This window comes from Panicum virgatum, chromosome 3K, assembly GCF_016808335.1.
Source record: "Panicum virgatum strain AP13 chromosome 3K, P.virgatum_v5, whole genome shotgun sequence".
NCBI classification, from domain to species: domain Eukaryota; kingdom Viridiplantae; phylum Streptophyta; class Magnoliopsida; order Poales; family Poaceae; genus Panicum; species Panicum virgatum.
In genome coordinates, this window is record NC_053138.1 from 31,668,370 (window position 1) to 31,685,299 (window position 16,930).

A 16,930-nucleotide genomic window follows, 5' to 3' on the forward strand; every position below is an offset into this window, starting at 1 on the left:
AGTGTAGGATCACCATCACTTTGTGCTCACCACATTGATACATTTTGGCAATGCCTTATGCTTATGAAAAAATAATGAAAGTTGCTGCTTTGTTTTACCTACGCTATGTTGTATATGACTTAACCATTTGCTCTCAATTAAATGGAATTAAAATGATTAAATACCGGCTCTTTTATTTGTGGAGGTTAAATGACTAAATTCTAAACCCACATATTCTATGTTGCTCTTTGATTTAAGTCTACCGATAACCTTACACCTTGTGATTGTTTAATTTGAAATTTTAATTCCTATGCTATCTACATTTGTGAATCTCTTGCAAAGTTCTACCTACCAAAGCCTATACATACATATTCTTTCATGATGAAACCTTTAGATTGCAAACTTATATTTTGATGAGTTGGATTAAGATTGATTTCTTTGGTATGAGACTAAGAAGCTGGTCATTCCTTTTTTTTTGTGTAACCTTCTTTCTGCTAGCCTATTTATCCATGCATTGTGAGTTTCTACTTCGGGAATTTTGCAAACCTCGCTGGATATCCACCCTAAACCAAAAATATCTTTTTGTGATTACCTCCTTGACCACAACCCAATTTGAGTTTGGATTATCATTTCGACGGAATCAAAAGAATCAAGGGCACCATATAAAGAAAAATTTTGGGAGACAAGGCTCCCCGGAGATTCAAGCGGTTCTACAAAGAAGAAGGTGAATTTGAAATACTTACCCTAGCTAGTTGGTTCTCCCACTATTCATACTCGAGGACGAGCATTCGTTCAAGCATGGGGGGATGGCTGGGTAAGTATTCTATGTTATCAAAAGTTCTAAGGAGAAAAAAGAAAAAAAAGAAAGAAAGAGAAAAGAAAAGAAAAATAAAAGAAAAATGAAAGAATAAAATGTTCCTTAGTTCTTTTTGGCTTCATTAATTTTCCAAGTTACTTTGAAGAACTATTCCATACTCAAATCTTCCAACCATGTGCAATCCGATAACGAGAACTTCATTTGTGTCTCGGGATCATCCATTTGCCATTTGCACATGTCCACCTATCTAAATGTGTGTGTTTCATCTTTCTCCCTCTCCAACATTATTTTCCAATGGCCTTTTTGACTAGTCTGAGTAAATCCAATAGATCTCTCTCTTAGTTTGACAATATTTCAGATATAATGTTTTGCTAGGATTGTTTTTACCTACCAAGCTCCACATAAGCCTTCCACTTTTACATATGAGTAGAATAGGTTGAAGACAATCTAATGTAGGCCTGAGAGACTTGATGAGATGAGTATTTCCATGATCTTTTGCAAGAGAACCTCACTTATGTTTGATATGCATTCTTTTGAAAACTCTTCACGATGAAACAAGGTAAATGTTTGAAGTTCGCTTAAGTTTGAGAGCATTGCATTTATTTATTATTGTGGCTTGTTCTTTAATTGCTAGTCTATCTTCCATAATGAAAAAGTAGTCGGTCACAACATGAACTTAAATGCTAAATACTTGAGAGAGCAATATGTCTTGTTATGTATGACTAAGTGCAGAGAGGACATTGAGGGGCAACGCTGATTTCTTTATAAGCAAAGCTCCTGGACTTACTCGAGGACGAGCAAGGTTTAAGCATGGGGGGAATGTTGGCGCTCCTTAAGTACCCCTTTTACCCCTTGTTTATCCTTGATAATGGCATGAATTCAATATCAAAATCACTAACCGTCCTAACCCCGGCCTAATTATTGGTCATTTTCACATATGCACATATATTTTGGAGAAACTTCGTTTTTGCAGGTTTCGGGCCTATTTTGGAGCATGAAATGACGAGGCCCGTGATCGAGCGCTAACACGGAGAAAGACGAAGGCCAAAGCCCAAAGGAAGGACCAAAGCCCATGTTGATTCGAAGCCCATTCATGCACATCCATCCTCCAAGAGAGCCCAAAGGACCGAGCCCACGAAGATGAGATCAAGATACTTCGGGATTAAGCAAAGCAAATGAAGATTTAAGGAAGGATTCCCTATCCTATCCTTTCCTCGAAGATATCTCCAAGATAACGACGTCAAAAGGGGTGCAATCGTGAAGGACATAAACTCTAGAAGATGCGAGGAGTCTGCAAGAGAAAAATGAGACCGAGGCGAGCCCGAAACAGGGTAGGCTGGCCGGCCTAGGCCCATGGAGCCGGCTGGCCCAGCCCGTTTTCAAGGCGGTTTGGCCTCCCCTTCGACCGGTGGCTTCCTCGGCTTATAAATAGCTCGCACCTTATTCATCTCGAGACATCCATCCACCCAGAACTCGACGAAAACCTAGGGCCAAGACCGGAGGGAGACGACGGCCGCCGCAAGTCTTCGAAGTTGTCTAGGAGATGGCTTAGGCCACCCCTAGCCGCCATGGCCTCCCTGCGTGGTTGTGTCATGGTGGAGTTCATGAGCTAGTTGGAGTCGTCAATGGTATGTACTCGGTGGTGACGATCCAAACGAATCTATTATGTGAGTAATGATAATCATGTCTTCCGAATCTATTAGCGATCATGTTCTCTCTTTCGATTTCGTTCTTTTCTTTGGGTTTGCTTCATCCTAGATCTATTATCGAGATAGATCGCTTAGCATGATCTTGTAGTCATAGTGGCTAGAGGTTCAAGGCGGAACTACCAAAGGGGGTTCGACTTGCTTCAGGGTATTTCGTTCAAAAGGGGGGCGTCGTGACAGGCCGTCTCCACAGAGTAGGCGGAGTATCGAGGGATCGGATTGGAGATTTTGAGTTTAAAGATGCTTTTGATTGAGATGCATGATTTATTTGCTCGTTAGCTTGAACTACAACTAGATGACGATAGGCCTAGTCATGTCTTTGGTTTTGCTATGATTAAGCCTATGTTCATGGATGAGATCAACCTTTACACATTACTCATATCTGCCAAAGGTTTACCCTTTATATGCAATCAATGCTTCATGTTAGGATAGATCCGTTAGATTAGATGGAAAACCTTAGGTAGTTCTTTGTCGATCCACGGATTGATAAACCTTGGGGGAATACTCTAAGGGAAAAGCTACACGAACCGTGCGCTTGCGGTATACAAATCGGGGCGCTAAGGAGCGTCAACACCCATCCCAAAATAAACACTAGTTATGTGACCACACCGTAACTCGCCCAGTACCATGGGCACGGTTATTCGAATAGGTTTTAACTCTGCAGAGGTGTGCAACTTTACCCACAAGCGGGGTACCACAGCTCGAACATCGTAGTGTCGGTGTAGATCCCAACAAAGCTATTACCCACCTTATCTAGACCTGACTAGCCATCACGGGATCCACCAAAGGGGTCATTGACCTATCACAGAGGTTTTAACCGGGGTATAAGTCACACAGAGCTAATCCCTTCTCCTTGATCACATGTTGCTCTCAGCTCTCCTGATGGCTATCAAACTAACTAGTGGGGTTTATGCTAAGCCGTTGCCCATTCAACGGTCGAGTGGTTTGCACGATAGTGGAGTTAGTTGAGATGACACACCAACTCGGTCCTTAGTTGTGACAAGATGGATATCTCCCTTCCTTGCTCTGCCACACAGGCACGAGCACACCAACCGGCAAATCACACAGAAATGCCATCCATCCCGTCTAAACTCATCTTTCGAAATTCCGCATTTCTCCCTTCCCACACACACACACATTTTCTTTATAAAACAAGTTGTATTGTGTATGAGTTCCTAAGCGTTCTAGCAGTGATTAACGTCCAAACAACACCTTCAGACATTAATCCAGGTGGTCAAGGAATGGTTATAACAAATCAAGGGGGGTGGCTATCCAACCATGTTTTCAGCAGGCAAAACATATGCAATTTTATAAAACAGGCCAATAGGTTGTGTTTATAAAAATTAGGACAGAAGCATGCATCAAAGTATGGGATTGAACTTGCCGTCTTCAAAGCCTTCCGGGAGGTCCTGGTCGAAGTACTGTCTTTCGGGCTCGGGGTTGCGGAACTGGTCCTCGTTCGCTTGCTCACAGTATTGCTCGTCGACGGGCTCTCCCTCGTTCACACTGTGATCTACGACGCGTACAAACAAACACATAATAAGAAAAGAAATAAAAGTTTTATCGTTGAACTCGAATCGGAAACAGTTACGATATGAAAATAGGAGTAATATCTCTGGACGGTTTCCTAATGGCATGGCCAAAACTATAATAGGAATGGTGTGGTAAAGTTTCAGGTCGGTCGGAGATTGTTTGGCGCATAAAATGATAGGCAAGAGAGGGGTTTTGGGGTCGAACGGGGGTTCAAGGGCCTTTTTGTAAATATTTTTGAGGGGCAAGGGCTTGGTTGTAATTTTAGAAAACATCGGAATCACTCTGGAAAAGTGCAGGTGCATTTTTTTGGAATTAAGTTTATGGTGGAAGGGTTTATTTGCGAATAGGAAAAATAGAAAAGGGCTCTTTTGTAAATGAACTAGAGAGGTGGGAGGGCCTTTAATGAAATAATAGAAAAGGCAGGGGGTATGGGCATAAACGTCCCCCCTTCTTCCTCCTTTCCCTGCTGGGAAACAGGGGAGGGGGGTGGCGCGCCGGCGGCGACCTGATTCGGGCGCCCAGGGCGAAGGCGGCGGCCGGGAGGAGAGGGGAAAGAGAGAGGAGGAGGTGGGGGTTCGATTCCCCTACCTAGCTCGAGCTAGGGTGGAGCAGGGAGGTGGGGCGACGAGAGCGGGCGGCGGCGGCCACGGCGGCTCTAGGTGGCGGCGCAGCAAGGCCGGAGAGGAGGGGCACGGGGGCAGCGTGGCTTGTGGAGGTGGATGGCCGCGAGGAGCGCCTATTTATAGGCGTGGCGAGGCGGTGGAGAGGAGAGGCGCCGGTGGTGGTGGCCGGCGAGCATCGCGGGGCGCCATTAATGGTGCTCCGGCCGTTTGCGGCCGTCGTGGAGTGGCGTGCGCACCGAGGGCGGCGTCCAGGGGCGGAGCGCACACGTGGTCGGTCGCTGTGGCCGACGTCGAGGTTGGCTCGCTCTCTCGCGTCGAGGCGGCACAGGGCGGGCGGCACTGTTCAGATCGACGGGTGGCGCGGCGTCGGCCGGGGCTGCGCATAGGGCCGCGCGTGCAGCGCACGGGTAGGGCACAAGCAGGAGTAGGGGTGCGTGCGCGTGGGCTGGGGCGCAGCGTGACCGGGGGAGGGAGCAGTGCGCGTGCGGCCGGCGGCGATGGTGGGGCGCTGTGCGCGCTCTGCTATCGCAAGCTCGTGCGCCAAGGCGGCACTGGCGGCAGCGGCGAGCGGCGCGGCGGGCATCACGGCACGCGGAGCGCGTGGGGGTGGCAGGGAGCAGGGACGTGCATTCGTGCGCGGGCGGCGCGGCGAGTGGCGCTCGAGGGAGCGCGGCAGAGGAGAGGGAGGAAGGAGAGAGGGAGTGAGAAAAGAAAAGAAAAGGAAAAAAGTAAAGGGGAGGGAAAAAGAAAAGAGAGAGAGAGAGAAAAAAAGAAAGAGAAAGAGGGATGGGTATGGTCGGCGGAAAAAGAGAAGAAAAGATGGAACGACGCTTGAAATCGGGTGTCGGGACGGCGAAAATTTTCTGGTTAGGTTTAAATGAGCTCAATGATGAAAAAGTTTTAAAAAGAAATATTTTAACGCGTGATTTAATTTGGTGGATTTTTGGGATGTCACACACGTCTAATGGGGATCAAAACAGGTTGATCCTGATAGATGGAAGTAAAATGATGGGGTATGATGATGGGGTCAAAACAACATAATATATGGATGCAAAAGAATGACACAATTATTGATTGTTTTATATGCTTATTTGTATATGGGCTTCCAACAACGTCAGGGACCGTAAGAAATTCGGCACAATGGTAGTAGAGAAGTCTCCATACAGGTGGTGGTGGCAAAATGGTTGTACATATGCACATGTAACTTCGGAGTTGATTTGTACAAAATAGATATAATGTATATGCACGTAATTTGATAGGCAATGTGAAAATATGTATAATAAGACTTAGTGATGTATAGTGGTTGAAGAACAAACTCTAGAGGAACAAACAAAATAGCCTGTTACAACAAAGTATTTATAATAAAAAAATAAAACGTAGCAAAACTAGCCACGCTATTAGCATGGACCAACTCACAAGTTAAAGCTATAATTAATAATATCTAGAGTGTTGCATTATATTCCGTACTCAATGATGATATAGTTTGATTTCTCATTGTACCTCTTATCGAACTATTATTATTTAGTCCATATTATTTCATATATCAAACATTATATAGAACTTAATTTGTAGAACCATGATAAACATGTCAAGTTAGAGATGATCCGATAGAGGTAAAGTGCTTAATATGCTGTCAAAAGTTTAAATCAATTATTTAACCATCTTAATGACTTCAAATAAAAAAAACTCAAAACTACAAAGTTGTAGATCTCGTTAAGAGCTACAATTTTCGTATAAAAATCATCTCCATCCGAGTTCATATAAAAAATATATGATTTTTCTAAAGTCAGACCTTGTCACGCCAGCGGGGGTGGCGTGACAAGGCTGTACTGTCACGCCGGTGGGAGTGGCGTGACAAGGTTGACACGTGGAATATGAGCTGGCAGACCCCTTCCGAGCGCTCCGAAGCGTGCCAACGTGGCACATCTTGTCATGCCAATGCATGTGGCGCGACAGCGTGTTTTTGTCACGCCACGCAGACCGGCGCGACCAAAAGGGTTAGATTTGCAAATATATATCCGGTGGGTTGTTTTTAAAATAAAATTGAAAAATAGGTTAAAAATAAAAAAATATTCTATAGAGGCCCACCGTGCCTCGCCGGCCGGAGGCGTCGCCACCAAGCCATCGCTGCTCCCCACAGCCCCTCCACAGGCGAAGGCAGCCAGCTCCATGCCTCCGCCGAATCTTGTCGACGGCCCTAATGTCTTGGGCCACCGCAGCAACGGCGCGGCCGCCGCGCGTCACGGCGGGGAGACCCACACAACTGCGAGCCGCAGGCGCTGCCCAACTGCACCTTCATCACCCTCCGCTGCTGGACGCCGCCGGCGTCAATGACCGCCGCACAGAATCAGCGTGGCCAGATCTGACCACGGGCACCCAGATCCGAACACTGGCTAGTGCTGCCTCGAGCCCCCGCCGACCGCACCAACCCCGCATTCCCATTGCTGAACCTCGTCGGCCTCCTCCCAAATCCACGCCCACGCGAAACACGGCCCATGACCTTGAAACTACCCCGCCACCAAAGCCCACGAGCTTCCGCAGCCCTGCTCCAGCGAGGAAGGAGGGTGGGGAGGGGGGATGCGGCGGTGAGCGTTGGAGCCACCCATGTCTCCCTAAGAGGTGACACGGGGACCCTGGAAAGTCAAAGCGGCGTCCCTATTATTAAACTTGGTTCTATTATTAAACTTGCTCGTAGACAGAAAATACCCGAAGGCATCTCAAGCACCATCACACCACTCTGATATTAAATGATTTGGGATTTATAGTGCAGATTATATGGCCAGCAGGGATATGAAGTGTTGGTGAGCTGCCGAATTTGAACTTTTGAACTCGTGTACGTGGTGGCACAATCCCAAAGCCAAGGCAGACCATCAGTGAGCGGGACGAGGGAGTGCCCTGGCCTGTCAGTTGCATGGCCAATTTTCCTGGCCACCGACTCCCGTTCGTTTCTTTTTAACATCCATGATGTTAGGACAAACACTGCAATACAGTTAACACAAACCAGTGTTTTATGCACATTGGTCCAAGTACATGATAGCATTCTTACCTTAGCATTAACTGCTAGTTGCCTCTCGAATCAACATATTCAACTTTAAGATTCACACCAGTGAAGAACAGGATACAGCTAATATCAATAAAGTTTCCTTTATCTAAAAAAAATACTCTCATCCTCAGCTTCATCTGCAAGCCTAACTGGAGTAAATTCATCTGAAGAGTCACTGTCGTACATGTGAGGGAATACCGTATCCGGACTGCCTCTATCAAATGCACCAATTACTGGATGCTTTAGATCATCTATTCCTTGGTTCTTGCATGCATAGCAAAGTCCTGTATAACTCAACAGAAAAACATTATTACAAAGGAGCACAAAACAATTGTTGTTGCTATCAATATTAATTCAGATAGTATTTTCATACCGTTTTCATATGGCTCCAAGGGACAGCAGAAGTACATTTTTTGTCTCAATATCTCCTTCACCTCAGCGAAGAAAAGCACTGATGTCCAGTCCGTTGAACCAGACACCTTCATCCTTACGGTGAAGTTAAAGTGGTGGAAGATCTTGTAGTAGTTTTCCACACTAAAACACTGGTGCTGAAGCTCATCAAACTCATACTTATGATCCTACAACAACATTTATCTTTTAATGGAACTTTCGACAACTAAAAACAACAAGAGACACTAGACAAACCTCAGGATAATCTTTTCCTTCCATGCATTTTTCAAATGACACCCTCACCTCATCAGTTATCCATTTCTTCCCATTCTGAGCAATCTCTTTTTTGGAAACTTTCGAATACTGCCCTTCAGCTGCAAGTGATTGATGATGTTCCAGCGCTGGAACTGGACAATCTTCATATCTATCTGGTGAAGATTGCTGAGACAATGCTTCATCCTCAGCTGCTTCAGCCCTAACATGGGCAGCACGTTTACCTGAAGAAAGAAATGCCCAAGCATCCTCTAAATTATCAAATGTATGCTCTTTTAGGTACTCTTCAAATTCACATCGCTCCTGTGACTTGTAGAAAAGCACAAGTATTAGTAAACAACAATTCACTAATGAGGGATGTGTCTCTCCTTGCATGGTTTGAAAGTGAGCAACCCAAGAATTTAGGTCTCAGTGGGACCGCACATAAATAATGGACTAAAATAATCGCATGCACATACTTAAGAAAAGAACGAGCCAACAAATATACACAGAAATGACCATATGCACCACATGAAAGATGCACGGGACGAGTTTAAAGCATCAAAAAAGTGTTATCATGTGTTCATGGCTGAGCAGTGCTCATGTTGGGCAAGCATCACAATGCTTGGCCATAATAATCAAGCCCATGATATCAATATACATCTAACAGAATTGGAGATTTGGAGGTATGATCATCATACACATCTTATGAAATTTGAGTCCTGATATGCTTACCTGGGTGACAGTGCTTCCAGAACAGGTGACGGCACCAAAATTAAAGAATCACTAGTGAACTATTGTTCCACATTTCTCTGTATTCTCGAGTTCTGGTCACGTTTAAGTCACCACGAGATCCACCAAATCCATTCATATTTCTACTGTCATTTATGCCACCACAAATCTATCTTCCCAGATTTACGCACCGGAAGAAAACAGTCCTATATTTTGTGCTAGATGTCCGATTCAAGTGTTTAAATACAATCTGGAAAGCTCATCTTGTGTTCTTTCCAACGGATCTAACCTTGCTCCCAAATTCCTTCTGAGCGCTTCGCAGTAGTGCTTGAGATACGCGACCTGCTATCTGTAACTTGTGTGTGTGGGGTGTGTGTGTGTGTGTGTGTGTGTGTCAGATGAATAGAACAGAACAGAAGTGAAAAGCTATCTCAGTTCAATCGATTGGATTATGGTGGAAAGAGATTACGAGATCACTAGCAAATTCTGTGATTGTGATGGACTGGTGGCAGGGAAATGTTGCAGCAAGGGCAGGAAAGAAAAGTTCCACACCTTCCATTGGGAGGCATGGAACTGACAGACACGTATCACATACGAAAAGGTTCCTCTACTAGGTCAGGGCCAGGGCATGGTCAGGTTCAGCACTAGCATCCGCCATCCATGGCAATGAAGGTGGCTGCTTTGGCGGTAGTTGGTTTGGGGAATTTAGGGTATTATTACTCCACCTCAACTCCGAACTCCTCCGACAGTCTGGCTTCATCAAATGAGATTGGTTGCACAAGTCAGACTAAATTGAGTAGGCTGGGCTAGGTCAAGAGACATCTAATGTTAAAAACTGTGCAGATCTAGTAAAATACAATTAGAATTTATCGTACATGAGTTGCATGACAACCCAGATGGCTATTTTGGTAACGTCGTGAAGACATCCAAGGGTTAGAATTTCAACTTTGTATCAACAATTTGAGACAGTCAATAAACCACAAACTTGTTGCAAAAATAAAATCAACTTTCGTGGACCTCCATTCCTATAGTGCAAGAGATACAGCAAGAGGAAAAGGTCAGGCAGAAAATAAATTTGCAGCCTTGAACATAATAAACAATAATTGCATGTGGCTCTCACTATAAACCTGCATTTTATACCAGCAACTACTCAAATGGAATGAGTGCAGCCAAAGATAGTCAAAGATAGATAAGTTTTTCTGTAGAGGTTTACCCCTTTCTGAACTAAACATGTAAATCTGTGATCCCTAGCTACTGATAATCACATGTGAAGCTTTACATAAATGTTGACACCGTTTTTTGACACGTGTCAAGGAAGGTGATTTTTGTGAAGGGAAGGTGGCCGATCTGGAAGAAATCAAAAGATGCACAGGGTTGGAATCAGCCGATGGAGCCCATCCGATGGGCCAGAGGAATATTCTGCGAAGATGCTGATCCGCCAACTCTGGTGCTCGGCCGATGGAGAGTTGTCGATGAAGTCAAGGAAGGAGAAGAGGATCCGGACTCTACGAAAATCTTGATGATTCGGTTGTAATATTTTAAGTAGTTTATCTTTTAGATAGTCTTTTCTTTAGGGTCAAGTAATATTTGCCGTAATCGGTTAGGACTTGATAACGCTAGGATATATATATCACTTGTAAGGGACTGGAAAAACTTGATACACATCCAATACAACAAACTTTACAATTCCTTTGCACTTTTTTCGGCGACTTCGCCTTTTCTCTTCTTTTTTCGATGAGTTCTTTCAAGTTGATCAAGGACGTCTCACATTCGAGCGACTTGATTTGCTGGTGAGTTTTCGTTTTACCGAGTATATTTGAGCTTTAGCTACTAGGCGCATCGCTGTGGTTTCGTTCAAATCTATTCAAAAGTTATTGAGTTCATCTAGGCTTTGACTTCCGGGCGCATCGCTGTCGTCTCGTCTAGATTTATTCACTAATTATCAATATCGGCTAGATTTGTAGGTTTTTCTATGCTTTTTGGCCATTATCACATCTAAAAACATATTAGATCGGCTTTAGGTTTTGGAGTGACACTTTTGTTATCTCAGGAGCCGTTTTAGATCTGTTTTTAGCTTTGCATCATCTAAATTACACATTCGTAGCTTAGATCTTGTCATACACACACGATCGGCTGTCCAAAAGCCGGTTTTGTCATCTAGTGTATCGGCTGATCTTGCCGATGCGCACCTTTACTACGCGCTTGCATTTAATATCTTTTTGTCGCCTATAGTATCGGCAAAGCTTGCCGATACGCCCATCTGAGAGATATTCGGAATCCCAGCCGATACGCTCTCGAATTTGACTTTGTTTTCTCCCTTGTCAATTTCAGCTCAAATTGACTAGCACACTTGGTTGATTTTCCGTGACTCGGCGAACACTTGCCCTCGGATTCTAGTGTGTTGATTTTTGCGTCAACACATCTTTTGGCACGCTCGGTGGGACACGAAAGCTTCAACATGGTGGAACTCACAGATAAATCTGCAGTTAGTGAAGAAAACCAGATTTCTGTTCCTGAAGATAAGCTCAAAGAAGAACAAAAGAAGGAATATGAAGAGCTGGTGGAGAAATTCAAACGTGAATGCCTTAAGTCGTACAGCGTTAACAGATTTGGTGAGGTGATCAAGAAGTTTAATCTTCCATCTTTCCAGCCATTGACAGAGGCTCAATGTGAAAGCAAAATGATAGACGCAGTTGGCCAGGCTGTGGCACAAGCCTTCATCAAGAGTGCAACAGTCATAGGCAACACGGTGCACAATGCAGTGGTCAAAACTTTTGCTGAAGGCACGTTACCAGGGTGCATGGGTCCTTGCTATATACAACCAGATCAGATGCAATATACTCCCTTGGAGGTGTCTATGGCAGCAGCCCTGTCGGCTCAAGATAGCCAGGTAGGAACAAGCAACAGTCAAACTCCACCCCAGATGACTTCTGCAGCATTGGCGGGTACGACAGATCCTATCTACTCAACCACGCCGCCGATTGCTACAACTGTGCAAGGTGGATTTGCGTCCGTATTTCCTAAAGGATGGGATCCTGCTACTAGGTATGGTATACATCCGGATTTCTTTTCTACGCCACCCAAGATGCAGTTTAATGCACCGGCTTCTCAGCCGATAGCCTCTCAGCCTGATCTATCGGCCGTTCAGCCGATGGGTGCACAGCAGGATGCATTGGCAACACAGCCGAATGCACAAGGCGCATGGAGTCCACAACAGATGGCACAAACTAATGCATCGGCGCCGCCGCCGATGACCCCACAGCAGCGTCTTGCTATCCTGCTCCAACCCCAGTCTCCTTCAGAAGTGTTATTGTCGCAATCTCCGCATCAAAAGGGAATCAACGGGGTATTCCACAATCAAGCAACTGGACAGATACGGTATGTCAATGTGCCGTACATGGATATTACTGGTCAACAATCGGCTAACCCATCAGCTACACAGCCGACGATGACTCAGCAAACACCCAATCGGGTAGTACAGCAAACACATCAGATGCAATCGGCTGGACAGCCGATGAACCATGTAGCTCAGCAACTTGCGATGATGACCGATGCAGCGAGCACGGTTTCCCCTCGGCAAATGCCATTAGTTGAACCGCAAGTTGATTGGAGCACAAAGATAGCTGAAGTGATGAGGGAGCAGTTTGGTTTGAGGCCAAAGCAACAATCCATCATGTACAAGACTCCCTATCCTTCGGCTTATGATCAGATTCCTCTTCCCCACAAGTACAAGATGCCTGACTTCATAAAGTTCTCAGGGCAGGGAGAAGTTTCTACGATGGAACATGTTAAAAGGTTCCTTCTACAGTTGGGAGAAGCGGGCAACCAGGATGCACTCAAAGTCCGTTTGTTCTCCTTGTCTTTGTCTGGAACGGCCTTTGCTTGGTTCACCACTTTGTCGGCAAACTCCATATTATATTGGGCCGTTTTAGAGAGACAATTTCATCAGTTCTTTTTCTCTGGGATTACTGAGTTAAATTTGACCGATTTGACCGGCTTGAGACAAAGAAACGATGAATCGGTTGCTGCGTTTATCCAAAGATTCAGAGATGTCAAGAACCGATGTTACAGTTTGGTTCTGTCCGATCAACAGTTGGCCGATGCAGCATTTAATGGACTCTTGCCGCACATTAAAGATAAATATGCATCGCAAGAGTTTGAAAGTGAAACGAACATGGCACCATTTATGCCATTTCGAGTGATTTTGGTGATCGAATGACAACACAACACTTGGACTAATATGATTGTTAAGATGACCATTCTCAGGCTTTTAGGTTCAAGTGATGACAAAGAGAAAGAGAAGATAGGCATAGCAAGGCCCGAAGGGCCGCCCCTACGCGGGTCTCAGGGCAGCGCCCTGAAAGCTCTTCGGTCAGTAGCATCGTAAAGAACCGACGCATGAGCTTCGGTGCATCCGATGGTTGTCGGAAGAACCGACGCCATGGTATTTTTGTGCAAAAGGAAATCAAAGCCAAGTCAGCTTATAGGCACCGGATGAACCGATGATTCAAAAAGGGGCATCGGTGCACTGGGCGTACTGTGTTCCAGAGACGATGCAAGTCGCGCAAGAGCCAAGTCTTCAGCAATGGTTGAACCGGTGAAGCATCGGTGCTTACCATCGGTGTAATGACGTCAGCAGAAGAGGAGAATGCTGTGAGTGACCGGTTTAACCGACGGGAAAGCATCGGTTCAACTGGTGGTCACTGTGTCAGCTGTTAGGAGTTCAATGGCTACTTCGGGTATTAGAGTGACCGGATGAACCGACGCTACCCCAGACAGAGGCATCGGTTCATCCGATGATACGCAGATTTTCTGCTGACCGTTGGAACAACGGCTACAAGACTTGGTGGCCTATATATACGCCTCACCCCGGCCATTTGAAGATTGCTGGAGTTGCTAGACTTCCCACACATAGTCAAGAACACCTCCAAGCCATACAAGAGCATAGTGATCATATCCTTAGCCCTTAGCACACTTTGAGAGTGTTGTGTAAAGGTTAGCTCTTAGTGAGTGTGATTGCAAGGCTTTGAGCCTTTGTGCTGTGGTTCTCTAGTGAACCAAAACAAGAGCTTGGTGCGCCGGCACCTTGGAGCTTTGAAGCTCGCCGGTAATGTCATCGACCCTCCGACTTGGTGTGGAGTAGCGACGACATCTTTGTGCGGGGGACGTGGAGACCCCCATCCTTTGTGGAGAAGCTCCTTAGTGGAACCCGGGGCCAAGGTGACCGTGATTGTGTTCACGGAAGAGACTTGATGGCCGAGTAGCAATACTCTTAGTGAGTGCTACAACAACGTGGATGTAGGTGTACCTTTGTGGCTAACCGAACCACAGGATAAACACCCGCGTCAAGAGTTTGCTATCTCCTATCCCGCTCAATTAAGCTTCCGCTTTTCATACTAGCTTTGTATGCCTTTAATTTCATAGAGTAGTTTCTTGAATAGGAAAGGCGATAGGTTGCTAAACTCTTTTGGGATAGGGGTTTCACACTAGAACAACCATAGTTGCACATCTAGATAGCTTGTTTTAGTTTAAGTTTTGTGCAAACTAGTTGGAGCCATAGGTCTAAGTTTTTAGAGTGCCTAATTCACCCCCTCCCCCTCTTAGGCTAGAGCACCCGATCACTTTTAGAAAGTATTAGCCAGATCGCAAGTCGGATGACAGGAGAGACTCGATCCTACGAGTCCAAGAAGCTTTTCAGAAGAAGATCAACTATGTGAAATATACTGCTAATGATGAGTCTGAAGAGGAGCAAGAAACAGTCGCATCGCCTGAGTGGATACAGAACTGCAAGAAGCTGGTGACGTGTCCGTTTGGAAAGAAAGAGCCTGAGTCGTATGTGTTTGACATCACCAAAGCCGACAAGATCTTTGACTTGTTATTGTCGGAAGGGTTGATCAAGTTGAAGTCATGTCACAAGATTCCATCGAAGGACGAGCTCAAGAATACAAAGTACTGCAAGTGGCACAATGCCACATCGCATGATACAAATGAGTGCAAGGTCTTCCGACAGCAGATTTAGATGGCTTTCGAACAAGGGAGATTGAGGTTTGAGGCTCTGTAACTCCTCAGGTGTTAATCACCTATAGTTAAGGCTAATCATGTGTTTGATATCATCATTAACACTAATCGTGCATGCATAAAATATTTTTTAATTACATTTTTGCTAGCTTGTTAACACATGAAATGATGACTATTTTTCAAATCCAATGAAACATGTTTTAAAAATAATTTTTAAATTCTTGCTCAAATAAACTTTTGCCTAAAAACAAACTTGTAGAGTTTGGAGTGGTGAAAAAAAAACTTTCGTGTTTATTGTTTTTTTTTAAGTTTCAGCACAAAATTTGAAGAAAACTTTTAATTTTGCTTTGAATAGGACATTAATGCTTTGGTTTTAACATTTCAAATTTTAAACCATGATTTGATCTTCAAATGAAGTTTTGCCTAAAACAAAAGTTGGAGGAAATCAAATTTTGAACAACTTTCATTCTTGGAATTTTTCGAGGTTCTATATGAAATTTTGAGTTTTGGATGGTCAAAATCGAGCTAAGTTTCGTTGAATCTTTTTCTCTTTGTTCACTGCTCTCGGCGCTCATGCCGCACGCCCACGCGTCGTCGCCGGCGACCTCCAAGCATCGCCGCCCGGCGATCCTCGCCCTCCACGCCGCGCTCGGCCTTGTCCCTCGCACACGACCTTATTCGCTCCTCCCTGGGCGCCTTCTCTTCTTCTTCCTTCCTTTCCCTTCCACCTCCGGTTTGAGCCGAGCAGAGTGCCGCCGCCGGCGTCGTGCCGGCCTTCCCTCGCCGCCCCGCTGCGATTCCTCGCGCCCTAGGCCGTCTCGCTTCTCCCCGCACCTGCTCCACTCCTCCTAGAGCCGGGCTGAGCCCCTGTGTAACACCCTGGGTGTCTGCACAGTAATTAAAAAGGTGTCTGCACAGTAATTGTGTATGTTTGCTATGCATCATGTGCTTGAATTGCTTGAAAGGGATCTTTTTGTAATTATAAAAGGCTATATGTGTAATTATGATTTTATGCAAGGTCCTTTCTTTAGTTATTTCTGTTTATAGCTTTTGTGGAGGGTGTTTTTGCAAAATTTCAGTGCATTTATTGCATGGCATCCAATTTTGCTTGTAAGTCTACATTTGAAGTGAAATTGCTTTGAAAAAGACAAAATTCCTAGAATTCAAATTCCTTTATATGTTTTTAATTTTAGCTCTTGAATCTTTGGTCAAATAATTTTTTGCACAACATCAAAGTTGTAGATCTTGAAAAGTTGAACAACTTTCATGTTGGGCACTTTTTCATTTGAGCCCTATTTTAAAAGTTATCGCTGTTTTACAGTGGGGTCCCTGGAGTTTTTGGAATTGCGTTTGGGTCCTTTTTCCTTTTCCCCAACCCCCTGCTCTGTTTTCTCGCCGCCGCCGACAGCGCCGCCCGCCGGCGCCGTGGAGCGCCTTCCCGGCCATTACTTCGCCTCGCGCTGTCACCCACGCGTCGCCCCGGAGCTCCTCCCCCTCCTGTTGCCTCGCGCTGGAGCTCCCCGGCCGTGACACGCGCGCCGCCGAGTCCAGAAGCACCCGCGCCGCCGCCACCTCGCCGTCGCGATGGAGAGCCCGCTGCAGAAGCCGCCGGCCTCATCTAGCGAGCGCCTGAACACTACACATACCCCAGAAATCGATTTCGTGCACTCTTTTGCTCTCCCCTCGCTCCCACGCCTCGGAACGCCACCGCCGCTCCACCCCGAACCCCGGCGAGCTCACCCCGCCGCGGAGCCACCATTCCAAACCCGCTCCACCCCAATAGCCCCCACCATTAGCCGCGCCTCGTCCTCGCGCAACTCCCAGACCGCCTCCCCTC

The 16,930-nt window shown here is 45.6% G+C and overlaps 1 protein-coding gene across 1 annotated transcript; it reads right to left on the reverse strand.

Moving 5' to 3' along the window:
• Window positions 1–7,770: 7,770 nt before the first annotated feature.
• Window positions 7,771–9,634, reverse strand: LOC120700836. Its single transcript, XM_039985055.1, has 4 exons — window positions 9,628–9,634; window positions 8,347–8,588; window positions 8,075–8,279; window positions 7,771–7,985 (listed from the first exon to the last, which is right to left on the reverse strand). The coding sequence occupies exons 1-4, from the start codon at window positions 9,632–9,634 to the stop codon at window positions 7,804–7,806; spliced, it is 636 nt and encodes a 211-aa protein (XP_039840989.1). The 3' UTR covers window positions 7,771–7,803.
• Between the last annotated feature and the right edge of the window lie 7,296 nt (window positions 9,635–16,930).